The sequence below is a fragment of the Notolabrus celidotus genome, chromosome 6 (assembly GCF_009762535.1).
Source record: "Notolabrus celidotus isolate fNotCel1 chromosome 6, fNotCel1.pri, whole genome shotgun sequence".
Classification (NCBI taxonomy): Eukaryota; Metazoa; Chordata; class Actinopteri; order Labriformes; family Labridae; genus Notolabrus; species Notolabrus celidotus.
The window spans coordinates 9,095,099-9,116,175 of record NC_048277.1 but is presented as its reverse complement, the minus strand read 5'-3'; the positions used below and the strand labels follow the sequence as shown (position 1 = coordinate 9,116,175).

Here is a 21,077-nt window from a genome sequence, read left to right as displayed (position 1 = left end):
AAACTCTCCTCACAGATAAGTGGCATCATCTACCGTAGTAAACAGAAAAGGAATTTAGAAGTCGAGACCACAAATGCAAGATAATATCACTTTTTCACTACTTTTTTGTACCAGACATTACACATTTTTGGTGTAATGGGTTAAATGCTCTGCAACCCAAAAAAACATAGCTACAGGAAATAGTTAGGAGCACATTTAAGCACACTTTAAATGTTCTCCCTTACTCTTCACTTTTTTTTATTGGAAATAGGATTGTGTGTGTTTGCATGTAGAATAGCTTTTATTTTATTCGACTGGGTTAGGCTAAATGTTTGCAGTTCCAATCATTTATGCTAGGCTAAGCTAACCTTTTAGCGGAAGTCTTAGTCTACTTACAAGCCTACAAATTTCAGTGTGGTAGTAGCATTGTGTTGTATAACTTTGGACAATAAAGTAAATGCTTCCTGAACTGTTAAACCATCTCCTTCAAACCACAGGGCGTTATTTTAAACTGGATTGACAGTCTGTCTTTTGTGATGTTGATTTAACAGATTAACTGATGCAAAGTGTGGTGAAGATGATGATGATGGTTGAAAACAGCTAACAGCCACTCAGAGAGGGACAAATGATCTTTAAGGGACGCGTGTGTGAATACACATCAGAGCCTGAGGAAATCCTCCTTTACGTCTCCCTCATTGTTCAGTGAAACACGGGATTCACTTTTGTTTGCATGGGGGGAGGAAGCAGGGGTGAGGGGGTGAGCGGAGGGGGTGTTCCTCCTTGTCCCCTCCTCCTCACCCTCTTTATGTGAAGAAAAAAAACTTGACCAGCCCCTTTTCCATTCCCATGGATCGTGTTACGGGAGACTCCAGTCCCGAGACATCTGCTCCGCTAACAACGGAGCGCGTCCCCGCGTCCCAGACCTGCGACCGATCCATACTCCCTTGGTGCCCCCTCCTCCTCCTCGTCCTCCTCCTCCTGCTGCCCTCTAACCCACAGTTGTGCTCTCTCCGTTATTCGTGCTAACTCAGTGATCATGAGGAGCCACGGTGCATGTGCCCTCCACGTTTTCCGGCTGTAGTTGACCCGGCAGAAGCGCGCGTCTGCTTCATCCGTCCCGTGCGTCCGAGCGGCGAGTAGCGGCGGCGGAGCGAGCGAGCAGCGGCTCCCGGTGCCACCGAGCGGCACACTTCTTTTTGTCTGTGCGCTCCGCGGGCTGCAGGCTGCGGGCTGAACCTTCGCATCCTGTCCGCTGCTTACCTGACGGTGTTACTGGAGAGGAAGGACGGAACACAAAGATCTCCAAGTCCGATGTTTGAGAACGCTTCCATAACCGGATTTCTACTCTGATTTTCTCTTTTTGTGAGCTTTGTGTTTGTTTTGGACACCATGGAGTCGGTGGAGAAGGAGTGTGGAGCGCTGGGTGGATTATTCCAGGCCATCGTGAATGACATGAAGGTAACACACATTTGAATCAAAGTGGAAAACAGTCATATGTGACCTTTGTGTAGCTCTGTAGCTGATCAGACGCATATTTTTACTGCCTTTGTCTCTTTCACCGGGTCCTCCCCCACTGGAAACACCGCTGCGGGACAAACTGAGGGATGAAACATGTTTCCCTTTGTGTTATTTGCATAATGTGCAGCAGGTCTGTCAGCCAGCTTTCATTTCACAATACTTTACTGTGTCAATCTCAGCACCACACAGGGACCGCTTTTAATAGCAGGGCATGGTTTATTTAGTCTCTGAGCTGTTGTTTCATGTGTTTGATTCAAGGGTCAAACTCGGACCTCTTTATAAGAACTGAAGCAGGCAGAAATTGTATCTTACAGAGAGAAACATTGAGGCAAAGAGGAGGAACAAGCTGTCAAAGCTGGAGGATGGTGTGAATTTGCTGCTGTTATTTCAGCACAAATGTTGTGAGGTGCTCTTTGACCCCAAACAACTGTTCTTCCCTCCTCCCAGAGAGCATGTTTTTTTTATTTTCCAGATTAAATGTAAGATAAAAACCATCTCATCCTCCTCAACAGAAAGCATGAAAGGTCACAGATTATGCTCCCTGATGTTTTGCCCCATGCTGAAATCTCTACTTCAGTTAAATGTAGTTAAAGCCACATTTACATTTAGACCTAACTCAAGAGATTACACTTTATTTATTTAGAAATACAAGTTTTTCTCCTCCGCTTGGTGAAAAATGATTTCTCCTGCAGGAACTGGAAGTCTCTCATTATCTTTAACACACATGAAAAAGTGTGTGTGTGTGTGTGTGTGTGTGTGTGTGTGTGTGTGTGTTGGGGGAGGGGTCAAGTGAAGGAAGTTGAATCAGGGTGGTCTGTTGTTGTTCACGACAACAGATGGAAAGTGTGAACCTATTCATCAGCTCCCTCCTCCTCAGCGTGGAGCTCGATCATGCTGCAAAGTGTTAATAAGAGAGAACAAGTCGAGCATCAGGCAGCAGCTGATTCCTTATTGATCGCTGCCTCTCTCAGAGATTCATGGATCCCTGAGTGAGATCAGCTTTCTACCATATTTGCTGCTTTGATTTGTGTTCTTTTCTTTCTGTGCTGCGCTCAGACAGAGACAGAGACAGAGACAGAGAGGTGGTGTCAGAGAGAGGCAGCCATGTATTGATAAGCAGCACTGATGAATGAGACTGAAGCCCTGAGTCAGCACAGTGTCCGTGTCCACTGTCTGAGATCTGACCTCATTCCTGCCGCCTCGCTGGCCCGTCAGAGCAGCTTTACCCCCCCTCCTCCCCTCAGGCTGGCCTTCCTGTGCTGATCACGCTGATTGTGAACAATGTTACAGTACAGTGTACAATTACCGACATGATGCACACACTGGCAGCTCAGTGAACTTAAACAGCAGTTTATAGACTGAGCAGACACCTGTAATAATACAGTGTTGACTGATGAAGCTTCAGCAGGTGATGGAGAGTTAGTTAGAGAACTTTTGATATCAGCTTTCTTTTCTGAAACAGATTCCAATAATCTCAGTTTACGGATTCAGGGTCAAATTTTGTAGGTGCAAGAGGGGATGTAGGTATCTCAAGTCTCCTATTTTAAGTGGAAGCAGTGTCATGCACCAGTGAATCATCAGGCTTTGGCTTTTAGAGAGAAACAAATGACATAATGTAATCCAGGAACCCATCAGGGTCATTTTAAGGTGATTTTACTTTTGTGAATGTCTAGAAACAGATCTATACAGATGCAGCTAACGATCATCTCTTGGACGTATAGTTTCTCATAAAACCAACTCTGTTCTCGCTTTTCAACTTGCTCTGTAAACAAATGCAGTGAAAAGGAAAGAAAGTCATCACTGGTCCTTCATTCTGACTACCAGATGCCCCAAAAGGTTATCCAACATTCCCAGAGGCTGTGCCAAAGTCAGACTATAGCCACTCTGTGCTTAAATTGGAAATCTGATGACTGGGATGAAGTGTTCATGGATGTTAACCACTTTTTGGATACTTTTGCAATTAAAAATGTACACAATTTGTATAAAAAACACTGATTACTGACATTCTGTTATTACCAGTTATAGCTGGTGTTCCCAAACTTCTTCTCTGTAAGGTTCTCCTTAAGTAGATGCAAATATTTTCACCCCTCCCTCACCCTCTCCATCCACTGATAAAAACACACACCATCAGAAGTGTCCTTTGCTGACAAATTCCTGTAAAGTTTAATTATTTGGAACATTGTAAAAAATTGCAACATCAGACTAGAAAATCAAGAAGCATCTTTATGAAGGAAGTAAGTAAAAGTGATTAAGCATCATGCCACTTCTGAATGTTTAACCTCTGGGCGGTCGCCATGTTTGTGGAGGAGTCGAAGACGAAGTGTGACTCTTCATAATCTGTTGTCTTTGTTTCCGTAAAGCTGGCTGGGGATGCATCGATCAGAGATTTTAATGATACAATTATAGCCTGATTAATAATCATGGTTATCTCGATTTATTATGCATTAATTTATTTCACAACACTACTGATGAGTAAAATCACATTTTAACCACAGTTAATTAAACCCCATGGTATCATACTGGAAGTGTAAAAGTCATTGAGTTATTTTCTGCTCCATAAACTTGAATCCTCTTTGCTGCTGTGTTGTTTACTTGGCAGTGAAAGCTCCACTTTCCCGCTGCACCATTGATTATAACTGACTTGTTTATATATCTAATTCCCTACTAGCTCACTCAGTGTTTCATTAAGTAACTCATCATCACTCAGTTTGTATGCATCACCTTTACCTGGGTGTGTAGTGCTGCGAGGTAATCCCAAAGATGCTGAATACATGTTGATGTTTGACCCCTTCACCTGCAACTTTCTTGCAGCAGTGTTTGCAGACAGGTGATCCATCTACTTGAATAACTCCTCGTTCGTTCTTGGTGTACCTGAAATGCTCCCACACTGCCACCTTACAAAACTTTGCTGCTTGGTCCCTCTGCCAAAGTTCAGATATTGCAACATAGCCTCCACATTGCTTGATAAACTTGGTGCATGAAGCTATTGAACCACAGGTGTCACTTTATTTTTGTTCCATGCAGGTTGCATCAAACATAATAAACTGTCCCCCTTTTGACCTGTATCTGAATGTAGTTGTGATGTTTGGTGCAGATTCATTGTCAGTCTTATATTGACCTGCAGTCCTTTACAAAACTGTGCATGCTTTGGTTGCAGTAGAGAACTGTGTGCATTGTTGTTATCGAGGTCAGCCCCTCCGTCATGACTCAAGGCCCCTCTCTGCATTGTCTGGCATACTCACTGATACCCAATACCACATTTTAGGCAGTGCTGGACGCCAATCCTAACTCTTAATTGTATTCGTTTTGGAAGTCTCTGAAAGAAATAGATACGTTTGGGGGGTTCGGGTTGGAATTAAAAATAGTCTGTGTGTTTTTAAGTAGAGCTTCAAACCAAACCATAGATTAAACTTTAATTTGGTGCTAGTCAAATAATATATTGATTCTTCTTTGGATTCTTTGTAAACAAAAATAAGCCCATGGGCGTTATAAACTTGTTGTATGTTTTTTTAGTGATCAATAATCACACCTTGCTGATACAGAGAAGGTTGCTGAAAACATTATAAAACATCTGGCCTACTGTTGATAGGAAATGAAGGAATGATGGGGGGAATTTTGGTGTTATGGCTGATTACTTTGGAACCTTTCACTGCATTCAATATGCAGACTTAACTGAGAGTGTTGTTCTTAGCTTGTGTTATTATAAGTTTCCTTACATTTGATGACCTTAGCTTAAAGAGTGTGCACAAGTGTTTGTAGGAAAACAGCCACCTTTACAAATGTCCTTGAACGTCCCAGTCTGTCTACTTGCTCGAGGATGATAGTCTCGACCTCGCCCTCCTGTGAGTGACAAAACATGGCAGGAAGATCCTCCTTTCCTTCCTCCCCCCCCTCTGTTTGTCTCCTCTCTCCTCCCTGGGAGCGTCTGGGTGTGAGCCTCTGCATGTCGCCCTGTTTGCCCGCTCCTTCACCCTCCTCCCTCAGCTGTCTTGGCAGCGTACTCCTGCAGGCTCTGGGAGTCACACGCCACACAAGCTAATTAGACACCTGTTGGAGTCAAGTGCAGACAGCGAAGCAGGGAGGAACATTTTTGTAAGGAATGATGGCTCCTAAATCACTTTTAGGGCTCCAGGCTTCGTCCAAGAGAGGCTGGGATTTAAACGCTGTCATTGCCACCTTTGGAGGTTGCTGCAGAAATGATGAAGAGCAAACTGACTATATACTTGGGCAGGATGTGTGGCCTGCTCTCGCTCACTGAGGCACACAGGGGTTATGGCCTCCCTCTCCTCTCTGCGGGGCTCAGACTCCGGCTCTAATGGGATCTGGCCTTGAATGTGTTTTATGTTTGGCTTCTGCTCTCATAGCTCAAGGCAGCGTGTGATGATCCCGGGCTAAATCTAATCCAGATCATTCAAACATCGGCCACGCTACCTGCCCCCCACCGCACACAAACACTCCTCATATGAGCGCTTATAAGGATCATGCATGTGCAGCAGACATGTAGACACACATACCGGCTGAGGGCAAAGACCGAGAGAGGAGGAAGCTGAGGCTGATCGAGGACAATAATAACATAAGTGTGTGCTGAAAAATCCAGCTGACCTTTAGAGAGACAAGTCAGAGCAGAGAGATGATACACCATCCCCATTTGTAACCCAGGGGGAGAGGCCAAGCTCTCTATGAGCGGTTGTGACCTGTCATCATCGTGTATTAAAAGAAATAAAGCATTCTAAGACTTCAAAGACTTCATAAAGCCGACATTACAACTTTATTAAGCTGTAGCAGATCCAGTCCTGTTGCAGAGAACGTTTTGTCTTCTTAAACTAAGTGTGTGCACATTAAATGTCCTTGCCAAGATGTTTATATGACTGATTCTTTCCCCTTCTCTTTCCAGAGCTCTTACCCTGTGTGGGAAGACTTCAGTGCCAAGGCCACAAAGCTGCACTCTCAGCTCAGGTAAGAGTCGATCCAGCCACGGAGAAACTCAACGGAAAAAAAACATTGTATTTATAGTCTTTACGCAGTCACAGTCAACGTGTCGATGCTTTTACAGGACCACCATTCTGGCATCTGTGGCCTTTTTAGACGCCTTTCAGAAGGTGGCGGACATGGCGACCAACTCGAGAGGTGAGATGAAGTTTCTCTTTGTTGTGTTCAAGTTCACTCACACGATAGAGGGGTTAAAAGATAATGACAAAAACAAAAAAAATGCACCATCCAAAACTGCTTTGACACATTAACTGCTGTCGTGAGGACTTTTGCACTCATTATTAGTTTGCTTATACGCTGTGAATGTGCATTGAAGTGACTGAAGTGAAGCTGTGACCATACACAAAAGTTGTGTATGGTCGTCGTGTTGTTGACATTTTCAGGATGAGCTGCATATGTTGATTTTACTCTGACTTTTCTCTACAAGCCCTCTGGTAAAATGTATGATAAGTCAGGGTGAGCTGGTGTGAGACCAAAAGCAGGAAAAGTTCAGGAGAATTCACCATAAGAGATGTGATGGTGATGTTTATATCACATGACCGGTCCAACTGCAAAGAGGGGTGCGTAAAAGGGTGAATAAAAACATCTGAGGTTGAGGAAGGAGAATCATCCTCCATAAGAGAATGGAGAAGGTGTGTTTTCACATCTGTCTCTTTTATAAAAAATCTAAAAACTGTCAACATAGTGTTGGTCTCTGTTGCTTTGTCCTCCATCATGCTGTAAACATTACACTCTGGCTTTACCAGACTGATTTTGAAGTCATGCTTTGCCTCTAAAGACTCATCTCCCTTTATGCCCAACACCCCCTCTCGTCTGTAAAGGAAAAGTTCACACTTTGGAAGCTGATATTTTCCTGAATTTTCCTGAGGGCATCCCAGAGGCTTTAAGTAACACAGTGTTGCCTGCCCTCGCAGTTTGTGTGGAGTTGGAAGAGTGAGATGTTCTGTGAAGATGAAACAAACTTAAACTAATCCAGATACCGCTGTACGTTGTACAAAAACAATCAAGACCATCGGGATCAAGAGTGTTCATGTTTGGTTGTTTTTAAGGCCGTAATCCTCCGCCACTTTGTCCAAGTGAAATGAAGGGATGTTTTGCACATAGAATTAAAGCTCCTTTGTTTACCTTCACAGAAAAAGCTTCACTTTGGCTGATCATTTTCTCTCTTTTTATGTTTTAGTTCCTCGCAGCATCTGTATCTGAATTAAATTCCTCGAACGTTTCAATTTCTTTATTAGAAATATGTATTTTTCACATCCAAAGTCTTTCTAGATCAGATGTCAATTATAACGCAGGGAGAAAATATTATCACTAGTGGATTCTTGGCTTTAAGAAATATATTTCCTGCACAGCACGCCTCCAATAAGACCTATTTTAAGAAGGCAAAAAAGGGGGCAGCTCTCGGGGGGGGGGAGGTGGCTCAGAGAAGTGAAAATCTGATCTTATTGTTTCTCGGGTCTTAATGAGGTCTGCTGATCTGCTTTGTCACCCTGCGAGTAGCAGCAGACAGGCCGACCAGCGAGGCGGCTGATTAACAGATTTCTTTGGAGTCGATCGTCGAGAGCAGAATGTAGGTCAAAAAATCTCTTTGAGCCCGGAGCAGAGCGCAAAGACTCCTGAGACACACACTATACACCTCCCCTCACACACACACACACTCAGATATTCAGAGAGTGACAGCTGGTAGCCGGTCACCTGACTCTGTGGGTCACATGCCAACATGCTTTAAACAGTTTGAACTCGTACAGCCCTTCACTGACCACTTGCTGCTGGAGAAAATATCAGAGGAGGCGTTTGTTCAGCAGTGTTCACACATTCTCACCTGCTTCACTCCTATAGGCTGCTCTGTAACCGTGGAGCTTATCACCATGGCGATACTTCAGGTTTACCTTGAGTGATTCCTGATGTGAGTGCACACAAGTTCTTTAAGATGAGGCGAGGTAGACTAGGGTCAGCGTGCTTGCTGTTGGCAGCCTGCCGCAGTAAAACAGAGGCACCGACTCTGACAGGGAGGACTTCAAAGAAAAGAGAGAGAGAGAGAGAGAGAGAGAGAGAGAGAGAGAGAGAGAGAGAGAGAGAGAGAGAGAGAGAGAGAGGAGGCCGTATTGAGTTTTACAGCTATACATGCATAAAATCCCTGTAAGTGTGTCACTCATACGCCCACTCACTCTTCAGGGCTCTGCAGCCACATTAACTTCAGGATTAGTGTCATCCTTCTCAGGACAAGCTGAGAGAGGGACGCTGGGACGCCATGTGCTGATGAGAGTTCGTCACAACTGATGAGAAACTAATGAAGCAGGGTTTAGACCGCAGCCCATGAGCTTACTGAGGAAACTTTACACTTCTTACTGGTGTCACATAAAATCTTCCAATATTTGATGGATTCAGCTTCTCAAATGTGGAGAGTTTTTTTTTTTTTAAAATGTATGTATTTTTCATGATGTGAAGCCAAATGTGTCTGCTTTCAGACACGCTGGGTAGGATCCAAGGATGGCAGCACAGCTAAAAGACAATTCTGCAAAACAAACACGATTCACATGAGCTTCCTGTTCTAGTGTTGGAATTAAAGCCATCACTGTCCTCCTAGTTTGCCTTGTTTGAATGTTGGTGATACAACATTTGTTTTTTAAAGTAATAATTTTGGATGTACGGTGTGTAGTGGTTAGATTAAAGCTTGAGGAGAAGTTGAGGCTTAACTGTGAATGCAATGGGAAGTTTTGAAGGCTAGTTAATACTGAACTGAAATACTAGATTTTAAAGGAGCAGTATGTAAAAAGAAAGTGGGTGCGGAATTTAATCATTTCTAATATTTATGCAAGTCAGGACGTCTGACAAAAAACAATAGTAGCAGTAGCAACAACATTAAGGTGAGAATAACTTGTGTTATTATATGAAGACTGTATCAAACATGAATGTATATTCTGTGATGTCACATATTGTGATCATCCAAGAGGTATTTTCAAGCCTGCAGCAGTCCCCCTATTGGAAATGGATGTGGAGTATAAGCAGGCTTTTAGCGTCCTTGCTAACAGCTACAATGTGACAGCTTGTCAGTCAAGTCAGCCGCGCCCCTAACAACGCCTTTGGCCTAATACCTATGCATCAAATTAACACTGTAGCATACATTGCAGGTTCATGTAGACTTTCTCAGAAGCCTATGTGTCGCCTGATATGCACCTACTCAAAGATTTAACTAGGCGTCTAAACAACAGACCCTAATGTAGCATTGGATATCCAGTATCGCCATAAATCGGCTGTACTCTCCCTCTCCTCCAAAGTCTCCTTTCTTTGCTTGTTTGCAAGGTTTGAAGTATGATCAACTGATGCTCAACATTTATCAGCTCCAACTCCAACATAACATGATCACATTCAGTCTGTTCAGTTTCCTGGGCATGAACAAGCAGAGAATGAAGCAGGACCAGAAACCCATTTGCAAAAAATTCCCCCTGTGTGTACTGCGTATGAATGAGGAAATAAGCTATTTAGACAAGGCTGTAAACATGTTTACTCTGCTGCAAAAATTAGCAGGTTTTTAAAGTCAGCCTCAAGTGGACACTCAAGGGTCTGCAGTTTTTAGCACTTCTATAGTGGCTTCAGTTTTCAACACCGGCAGTGGCTGCTCGTACTATACTTGATACATCGTCCATGATAATGTTAATATCATGGTACAGGGAGTCTGCTGTAAGTGATACATTGCAGGTCAATCATGTAACGATAGGTCACGATATCTGATTAACTGAGGGATACAAAATGCCCTTAAAGAGTAAGGTAGGATGATGTCATTGGTGTCACCTTGAATTGAAGTAGTGATGTGGTGGGTTAAGCAGGAAGTTAATTAAGATATTGATACATTACACCAGGGATATTGATATATTGCTGTGTTGATATTTTGTACCACTCCTGCAGCATCACAATGATGCCTCATTGTCAACTGTGCATTAAACTTATCGCAGGTTGTAAGCTTAACATTTTGATCTCTGTTGCTTTTGATAGTATACACTGAGGGTTATATTCTTCATAACAATGTGTAAGTTCGGAGAAATCAGAACTACAGCATCAACCTGCACACCAACTCCATGCCACAAAAATATTTAATCAGCACAATGTTTCAGTACCACTTAGGTCTTTGTCGGGTGAATATTGTTAAACACATTTGTAACTCAGTGATTATAACCGATCTGAAAGAGACGCTGCAGTTTGATGTTAACCAGCAGGGCTGTATTTCAGTCCTTGCTCTCCTGTGAGAGCTGCTCGTCTTTGCATGCTCTGAACCTCAGCAATTAATTAGAGGAGAGGAATGTCGATATTTACTGAGCTGGCTCATGGAGGACTGGGATAACCTTTGAACTCCTGGCTGCAGGCTCCATTGACATAGTTTGAGCAAATGTGCCCTTGTAGCAGCTGCGGTGTTGTTTGTTATCCTATAAAGCACTAATGACCAGATTCCCCACTCTGTTCATGTCTTTTTAAAACTCAGGACTGATCAGGAGACTGCTGAAAAATGACTCATCACTCGCTTACTTGCTTCCTGATCACTATTTCACAAGTTTTCATAAGTCTCTCAGCCTCCTCAGTGCATGTGTGTCTGCAGTCGGCCTCAGTGTCTGCACCGCCACACAGAGCTGATTGCACCACAGGGGGCAGACCCTTGGCCCTGTCACCCGGATTCCCCTCTGGTGTCGGGGGACCGGCTGCAGCTGCCGACACAGCTGGAGGTTTCTTCTTCTGCTTCCTTTAATCTACCTTTGACACACTCACCCGTCTTGTCTTTTAACCTTGACACACAGAACAAACTCGTTTCACTGCCAAGGAGAGCAACACATCATCTCATCAGGGTTTCTTAATGGATCCACAGAGAGGGATGATTGAAGGAGGAGTTTATGACTTCTTCTAATGTTTTGTTTTGTACTCTTTCATATGTGAGGTTATTTTTATTTCTGCTTCTAACAGCTGTGTTATGTTCCTGCTCTCCTCTCTGTCCGTGCATGTTGGTGTGTCAAACTGCTGTCCTCTTCACGTTCGGGTTTCCTCTCGCCTCGTTGTCCTTTTTTAGACTTTATGGTCACGGTCATGGCGTCAGTGTCTGTGTTTTATGAAGCAGCTGGAGGAGTCGGCTGCCAGGCGTTTTGGCAGCGTGTCTGACAGCGCTGTTTCTCTAAGCTCTGTTAATAGATCTATGTCCAAAGGCATGGCCGTCTCTGTGAACCAGCAGCTTGCATCTGGGTTTAATAAAGTCCCGCCAACCACAAAATCTATGTTGGATGAATGTATGTGGAGGATTTTGAGATTTTAGAGGTAAATGTTTAACTTTTCAACACGCGGCTCTCTGCAGCTTTACTGTCAGATTGGTCAGCTTTATAGTTCTGGTGTGTTGTCTGGACCGTTTTTTTCCTTCATATTAAATTGTTTTCTGTGGATTTAAGAGGACCGGACTTTGGTGGGCCCCGTGTTTGGTTTTTTGTTGTTGCTAGGCTGGATGACATGTGTTTTAGCGGACTTCATTTTTTCCTTTTTTGGACATGCTGGGATTAGATTGAGGTTAAAGAGTACGGGAGAGTTCAGGGCTAATGGTCCATCAGGGTATGAGATACAGGCTCTGTATTTTGGGAGGGTGAGGTGAGTGTAGTGGGCGGTGGGTTGGCCTGGGTGGGGGATGTGGTTGCAGTGGGATTTCCACAGCTCTGGGTATCCAGGCTAGGCAGAGGCGTTTAGCTAATCCTCTTAGCCCCACTCTGTAACACACAGACACAGACTGCCTTCTCCTCTCCTCCTGATCAGCCTCCCCAGATTTAAAAAGTCACACTTTGGGATCAGACTGAGATACACTGAAGTTTGTTTTCAACCTCTCTGTCTTGAGTGTGTGCTGGAGGCTGCAGGCGGCACACAACATCACACATACACACACACAAGCGGACAAATGTCCCTGTCGGTCAGTGCGTGCTCTCTCTGTCCGCCGCTCTTTCTCTCGCTTTGTGCAGGAATGGAGTTGTGTTAGTAGATCAGTGTCTCAGCGAGGCAGTAATCTGCTTGGCCCCTGCGCTTCTCGGGGTTGGCAGATGGGACGGATATCCCTACCCGCCATCTGGACGGCCTGGCATGGACGAGATGCAGCTCTGGCCTAGTGCAGGGCGAGATCAGGGGATTACTGTCCTCTGCTGCTTCCCCGGCAGCACAGCTATTTTTACGGACATGTCAAATAATGAGAGTGTGTCCATGTGACCGGCGCTGACATCCATCAAGCCTGGCATTTCATGTTTGAGCGTGATGTGTATTGTACTTAGTGTGCAAGGACAAGGTTTTGATCTGCACGTTATGTGGGCTTGACTTAGTAACAGGAGCTTATGGATTTTGAGTTTTTAGATTGAGTGTACATGTACACACAGTCACAGAACGTCCTTGCTGTGCCTTTTCTCTGTGTGAATCCTCACCAGTCGTAAAATCACATCTCTCATTTGATCCTTTAGCCGTCTACCTTTCCACAAAGAACAATCCCAGCACAGTTCTGCTTTGCTCACCCTGGAGATTAGGGGCTCAAACCTCAAACTCAGGCTGAAAAAATGAATGTTTTCCAGCTACACGCAGATACTGGATGTTGATGTGGCTGGAACGATGATGTGAAGAACAGACGAGAAAAGGGGGAATAATAATAATGTTAAGGAAAACAAATCTTCTACTCTGCATAACTTTCATTTCTGAGGCTGAATACCAAGCTAAGAAGACAAACATGAGACTTTGGGGGGAACACTGTGTTCAGTTCTATCCTGAACATGAACCCTGAGAGGAAGGGAGCCAGAGAGGGGAGGGAAAACACCGGAGAGAGGGAGCATGACAGAGGAATGTGAGGGAGGACTGAAAAGAGGGAATGAAAGGGATTCGTGCACGGTTTGATCAGCTGAGGTGGCTGATTGAAGATAGGCGGGGGACTTTACTGAGAATAAAGAGTCGCTGGTCAGCTGACAGAGGGTCATAATCCCAAGAGGATGTATCTCTGGACTCTGGTGAATGTGCCCTCTCTCGTGGAACCATCATGAGGATGGTATTCATATAGTTTAGGAGATTTTTTAACAAAGATTGGATGGTTGCAGTAAAAGTTGGTAGAGTTATTCTGAAACTGATATATCTGTGGATCCAACCAGCCTGAAATGTGGTGCAGTAGCTAGTTAGCTCATCAACAGTTTTGAGGTGCTGGTTGGCCCAGTGGTTCCACTGCTGGCTGAGAGCCTTCCTTCACTCTTGACTCCTCACTTGTGCTGTTTCTCTTTGCCTTTCCTCTCAATAATGGCAAAAAGCTCACAAAAGTAACTTTAAATAAAGTTAGCTAAGTCCGTTTTCATGTTATTATAACAAGCAACGGCAGCCTGGTGCCAGCAGAGCCTGTGATATCAGTCAAACTGTGTTTATCACCAACACTACGTATAACCCTGCAAGATGGATCGCTTGTGTTGAACTTGTTCTTGAATATGATTTTAAAGGTATCTGATATTTTGCAGGGAAGACTTTTTCATGAACCTATAAGGATCAAACCTGGTTCTATCAAAGACCTGGTTTCCCATTTTCAAAAACCTTTTGAATAGATAACATTTGAGATTATCAATTCTGCTATTTAGTCTCATAGGTCCTATAATGTGCCGTCATAACTTAAGTCAAGTCACGCCATTGAAATCCAATCACTTGTGCACAAACAGGCATCGATTGCCTGACAGTTTCTGAATACACTTGAATTTTCAGCCAACAGGTATTAAACTACAAGAAGAAGAACTTATGAGGGCACGTGTCAAGAGGTCTGGAGTTTGGCTAAATTTGACCAAAAATGCAAAAGATATGGAGGAAGAGAATTGTAGTGTATGTTACAAAATCATTTCTTGCAAACCCTTCATAGACAGGCACATCAGCTCTGTGCATCAGATTAAATCAAAATGCAGCACCTTCCTTTCACAACTCAGTTAACTCCAGCTGCTGCTTAAGGAGAGTCCTCCTCCTACACTCAAAGCAGTCGTGGAGATCACTACCAAACGTAGTAGCAAGTCCTGCTAGTTAAAAATAGTAGTTCAATGTTGAAATAAGCAGGAGACAGGAGACAGCATGACAGTTTTGCGTAATCTGTCTATCTATAAGCTGTTCAACGTTAAAGTCAGCCCACTAGAGGAACTTCAGATTTTAGCCCTCCTTTAATGGTTTCATTTCTAAACACTTGGGGGTTGCTGCTTGGGCTCATGCTGTGCTGGAGTCTGCTGGTGTGAGCAGAAACCAGAGGAGAGCAGGATGTCACAGTAAGACTTCCCCTCAGGGCAGCTTCAGGCTCGGAGGCTACAGGTGGGAGGTGGAGTGGAGGAAACGTGAGCAGCAGCAGCGGCGGTGGTGTTGGTGATGTCGTCAGCATTGTTTGGAGGATTGTTTTCCAAACGAGCAGCAGTGAAGCCACGTTGGCAGAGCAAAGCGGTGGGCAGGGTGATGTGGGCAGAGATAAAGACATCCTGACTGCAGAGGGTGTAAAGCTGCACAGCTTGAGTCATCTGATTGGTCTGGCTTCAGGGTTTGCTCTATTACTCATGAGTCATTCACAGACTGCTGTCTCACCGTCTGTCTCTGTTTATAGCTGACTTTTGATTATTTGCACCTTTGTGCTGCACATATGGCTCCTCCGGTGTCCCCTCCAGCTTAAGAGAAGGGTTACATTTTGTTCTTTAGTTTTCAGACACAGTGAAGTACTTTTCTCTCTTGTACAGAACATTTTCTCATGTTCTCAACTCAGATAAAAAGCACATCTGGACGTTTATTTTTAGCAGCGTTTATGTCTCTGAACAGGAAGCTGCTCCAACAGAAAACACCACCTCCTCTTGTTCTCCTCCTCCTCTCCTTCCTCCTCCTCCTCAGTCTCGTCCTAATGCTCTCCAGATCATGTTTACACCACATCAGGACACACCGAGGCCCGTCTGTGTGTGTGTGTGTGTGTGTGTGTGTGTGTGTGTGTGTGTGTGTGTGTGTGTGTGTGTGTGTGTGTGTGTGTGTGTGTATGTGTCTGTCTGTGTGTTTCTGGCTCTGAGGTAAAACTTACTGTGTGCACCGGCCAGACAACAATGGACTGAGTGTGTGTGTGTGTGTGTCTCTCTCTCTCTCTCTCTCTCTCTCTCTCTCTCTCTCTCTGTGTGTTTGACCAAAACAATTGATCTTGAGGCTGTTTCCTCTGTCTTTTATTAGAACTGTTGGAAGTGACTCAAAGGCAGACACACAGAACATGGAGCACAAACGTTCCCTCAAAAATTACACTCACATTTTTTGAAGTTTGAGGTTTTTTTTATGATTTTAAGAGCTGAACATATGAGGACGCGCTGTTATTCTGTTTTAAACATATTTATTGTTTTTGGATTGATTGATTGGCAAAAAGTAGAAAACTTGGACTGAATAATTGAAGCAATGGCAGTGGTGGTTCTGGGGAAGAGCAAGTGCCCCTGTAAAACTGAACCTGGACCCCCCCTGTGGCCCCCCCTCCACACCAAACGAATATTATACAATAAAAAAAGCTTCGGTATTGTGCTGATGTTACAGGCGGAACACATGCGTGTGGCACTTGGTTCCAGTCCCTTAGAGCGCTAAGAGACTCATGTTGAGTGTAAACAGCCAAACAGCTGCTGTCAGTCTGCATTTTGATATAGTACACAGTAGTCTATATGTCTAGTATATAGGGATGCACTCATGATGGGATGCATTTTGTTCTCAGCCGGTCCTCGCCCTTCTCAGTCTTTTTTGTCAGGGTTGAATGAGTCCCTCGGACAACACCCTTGGCCCCAGCCTGCCCCCCCAGTAAAATTGGTCTAGAACCGCCACTGAGCAATGGCTGCCAGTGCAGATCGTTAAATGTACTGGTTAGTTTTACAAAATAAGAAACTACATCTCATTTTTAAACACTTAAAGCTGCCGTGAGGGACTCTCAGTTTGTGTTGTTGATGGAACCTCTTGTGGGAAAACAGGAACATCTTACAATTACTGATTTTCAGACGAAGAAAACCTCATCCTGTTTCCCTCTAACAGTCATACGTGTCCCTCGCTGTGAATACATGTTGTGGAAAATGTAAAGAAAGGCTGTTTCCTCAGGGTGCTCAATCATCTGGTCTGACACCTCCCCCCTCACAGTGATTTGATTACACATTACCAGGGAGGTCGCTGTTCAGATCATGAAAAGGCATCAAATTCAAGATGTTTCACAGCTGGTTAAAAACTCCTCACAGGAGCTCTAACAGTGAAATTTACCGCCAAGGTTTTCCCGACCAATTTTACATTTTCCTTTTTTCATCTGTACAAGGTTCAATCTGTGATCACTGAACTAGTAGATAATCTCCCCTCGCTCTGTACCCTTACATGCATAGTGTGTGGTGACTGACACTTACTCTGCAGGACACCAGAGAGAGAGCTCCTTCAGTACATCCCTCCTGTTGATGCATGGGCTAAGGTTTGACAGCTCATGTTCAATATGAACCTCTGTTTCTGAACTTATGGGCTGCTAACTGGTGCCAGTGTCATTTTGCACTCTTGGTTTTAGAAAGTTACGAAACACTACATCAAGCCTCGTCCACAAAGCAAATGTAGAATTGTTACAAACTGCAGTTCCTCAAGCATCCACTTGAGGCTGGCTGCGGAAGCACCAAAAACCACACACACACCAATTCAAAAAAGCTGAACTTAACAGCAGTAATATACATGTTTACAACCTGTTTTAAAAAATGAGTTTTGGTCTGAATAGCTAATTTCTCTATCCGCACACACTGTACTGGGAGTGGATTTATCTATAACTTAACTTATTTTTTAAGATATTAAGGTTACGTGTTTACTTAATTTAGGGCATGGCTGATTTCACTGACAGGCGGGCAGACTGTAGCTGTTAGCGAGGAGGCATAAGGCCCGCCTCAACTCTACGTCTCTTCTTGCTAGGTTGACTAAAGGTTTGAGTCAGTGTTTCCAATTATTCCCTCCTCTCACCACCTCCACAGGTACAGCATTATTTTCTTGGGAGCAGTAGATATTCTGACTAGAAGTTGGACACTTTTTAATATTTTAGTTTTTTTATTATAGAGAGGAGATTTAGAAATGTGTTACTCTATGAAACTTGCAGAGAGCCACTAAATGTATTTAACAGAATCTCTGCTTTGGTTTAAAGTCTCATTGAAGAGAAGGAACACAAACTACCCTGGCCTAGTTTTTCCCAACAAAGTAACACCAACATGAAACGTCTCAAACACTGTCAGCGTATATCAGACTGTTTACTAAATCAAATACACTTTCACCCCCGTCTGTCTTTTTCAATGTGTGTCACGCTGATGAAGCACAGATGAATGCTGAATGAAACAGACTGCAGCTTTGTTAATCAAGACCAAAGAATCTTTTGAATGTCGTGTTTTCAGACTCTCATGAGCTCCATCTTAAATAGGAGAGCATCTGCAGGGCCGCACACTGCACCTGTGATCCACAGTTGAAAGTCCTCTGGTCAGATCTTTAACTTTAATGCAGCAGGTCTGCAGACTTGAACTCTCCATCTATAACCGATGTCTATTAACAGCAGCTTCATCCTCCCCTCTTCCCTCCGTCAGAAGATGTTTCTCCCTAACAGCAGACACAAAGGATGCTGCTTTATTTTTTAATGCTGACTGCTCCCTCTGAGACACAGCAGCAGAGCTCCAGCTGTGCTTTGAAGTGAATGTTTGATGATCTGAATGTGTGATGTTTCGTCAGGGTTTGAATTCTGAATTCTCTGATGTGTATTTGCTCAACTGGTTATTAAACGAGAGCAGTCAAGCTGTTAAAATCAAAGCAGCGCATCCTCTTTTTTTCCTTTTTCTTTATTGAAAAATAATATTTGCATGATGTTTTCTTTGCTAAACAAGAAAAACATTAAATATCAGAAAACTTCATGTTAAAAAGTTCGTCTACTTTCCGTTAGAGCTGTTTACGGGAGAGGTTTCGCTGGCAGCGCATGTTGCACCTGCAGCAGCGTGCAGACGCTTCCTCTGCCCCATAACTGACCGACCCAACAGGCACCTCCACACTGTGTACCTTCTTTCATCCTTTCTTCTACACCCTTCTTCCCTCTGCCCCTTTTCATCCATCACTGGCCTTTGCTGTGTACCTGGCAGTTCACATTCTGCAGCACTTAAAGGAGGGAGGAGGGTAAAGGCGAAAGTCTGAACTGCCAGTGCCAGCCGCAGTCAGCTCTGCTGCCAAGGTGCCAACGTGACGAATCACTGTTGTCTCACAGACGATGGTATTTCAATCACTGAGGAAAAAAAGAGACTTCGTATTTCTGGAAGTGTTACTGTGAGGATGTTCTGTACCGTCAGGCCCTACAGCCCACATAAACATGCTTTATTGACACAGGAAGAAGAGAGAGAGGGAGCAACCGGTCGTACAGCACCGAGTACGTACGCCGCAGCAGATACTCAGTCCAGCTCGGTAGTCTTGAGTGCAAATGAAACGTGAGCTGAACAGCGGGGTTCAGATGCTGAAAGAAGGGGATAGTTAAGCTTACTCCCATGTTGAAGACATCAGGGAACGAGGCCCGTGGATGTTTAGCTCCCGGCTCCCGGCTCCTGGCAGGAGAGCCCTCATAAAGCAGGCTATTAAACCACCGCTCCTTCCCCGAAGAGTCAGGGGAGTTAATCAGAACCAGAGCTCTGGATAGAACCGCTCTCTAAACGCCCAGACCACAGCCAGATGATCCTGGATACTGGAGCTTAAGATTCCCAGTTTAACCCAACCGAGGGGGCTTGACCTTCCCACGTAAAGTCACATGTAGTGCTCGGCATGCACACAGATCTGTGACTGTTTCAGGAGAGATGTAATAAACCAGGCGCCCTCAGCCTGCAATCAACAGAACTTCTCTGAACCCACAGTTGTTGCTTCATATCTTAAGATATATTGCTGCGTTGCATAACTGCTCTGCTCTGTCGTTGTCTGTGTTTTGCTTCATTCATGCACGTGTGGGTGTCTGCTATGAGGCCAACACTTCTCCCCCTAAAGCCCCAGGGGTCCACGTCTGCTAAATGATCACTTTCCCAGCTCCTACGCACTTTTAGCCAGGTTTCAAGCTGATACAAAGTTGAGCACCAATCTAGATCGAGAAGATTCCAGTACAATTTATTTTTATGATCCAAACACATAAAGTACTCAAATCAGAGGAAACATCCTTTTAACAAAGAACAAAAACTGTAAATTTGGGTAAAAAGAAACCTCTGGAGAGAATCAGAGGGGAGTTCCTCTTCATGCGTGGATGGATCTATTCTGGATTGATAGACGTTCTTTATTTCAGTTTCCAAACTACAAACTTGCAGAAAACCTGTGGGCTGCTGGTTTGGCTCAGCCAGTCAGTGTGGGCGTCCTGTATACAGAGGCTGTACTCCTTGATGCAGCAGACACTGGTTCGAATCTGGGCCAGGACCCTTTGATGCACGTCTGCCCCCGCTCCCTGCTCCCTCGTTTCCTGTTCCTCTTCAGCTGTCAAGTAGAGGCATAAAAAAGTAAATCTTAAATAAAGAGGAATCTTGTAAGTGCGCTCCATGAAGCCCTCCTCTCAGCTGTGTGTTTGTCACATGTCTGCGTGGCGTGTGCATGCAGTGTGAAGTGGAAGTGAATCAACCCGTCCCCGTTCGTCCGGTGGAGGCCAGAGGCCAGCAGCGCTTTTTGACGTGGGCAGGAAGCCTCTGGACCTCCCCAGGAAGTAGCTGTCAGCTGATCCCCCCTCTGGGAAGAGGAGGAGACAGGAGGAGAGAGGAAGTGAAATTGGCAGGTGTGGATGGGACAGGACAGGAGAGTGGTGGGGGTTGGGGGGCTCTGACATTGGGAAGGTCTGTTAAAGAGATAAAAGGGTCACGGACATCACCCCTCCCCTCATTCCCTGCTTCTCTGCTTCTGTCTCGCTCCATCCTGCATGAGCTGATTAGCAGCTGTGGATGCTGCGTGTAATGCTTTTAAGAGGAGAGATGCCGAAGCTGAACATGAGTGTCCTCTGTTTGCCTCTCTCCTATCAATACCTGCTCTGCACTCCTGGATATTTCATGACTTTAGCTGTGTTGGGCTGCATGTGGGAGCACAAACAGACTGTTTTTCATCCTGACTCACTCATATTTTTTCCTGCCAGCCCCTGTGAGAGACCTCTGTCAGAAGTCGGGTGAGTGGATGTGAGAGTGCATCAGGCAGAGGAAACCTTTTCGTGATAGTAGCATGTGTGAGCAACACGTTCTTGGATATCTCAGGTCCTGAGAATGATCAGGGGAAAGTCAGGAGTTCACGAGTGAAAGAGGCCACAGTCTCCTTGAAGGAAGGATACCTCTCTTCTATTTTTATCCAGAGCTCAGTGTATAGATTCCACATGTTCGCTCCATCACTTCCTGATGTGTGTGTAAGGCCTTCATGTGATACAGCTGGATGACCTTTAACCCCTCACCCTCCCCTTGCTTTCTGTCATCCAGAGGAGTGACAGAACAACGCTCCCCTCCTCACCCCCAGCACACAAACCCTCTCAAATTGTTCCACATCTGCCCGACCGGAGAGTCCCTGTGTGATTGAGTCCAGGTCTGCTGCTCTGTTTGAACTCGTGTAACAAT

At 44.6% G+C, this 21,077-nt stretch overlaps 1 protein-coding gene across 2 annotated transcripts in view; it reads left to right on the top strand.

Moving 5' to 3' along the window:
• The first annotated feature begins 828 nt into the window (after positions 1-828).
• The window catches only part of mtss1la (MTSS I-BAR domain containing 2a), a 34,700-nt gene continuing 14,451 nt past the window's right edge, over positions 829-21,077 (top strand). For both annotated transcript variants that reach the window (XM_034684863.1, XM_034684862.1), the window contains exons 1-3: positions 829-1,437; positions 6,392-6,453; positions 6,551-6,624. In XM_034684863.1, coding sequence (XP_034540754.1) covers positions 1,369-1,437; positions 6,392-6,453; positions 6,551-6,624 — 205 coding nt within the window. In that variant the 5' untranslated portion in view covers positions 829-1,368. The remainder of the gene's footprint in view (positions 1,438-6,391; positions 6,454-6,550; positions 6,625-21,077) is intronic.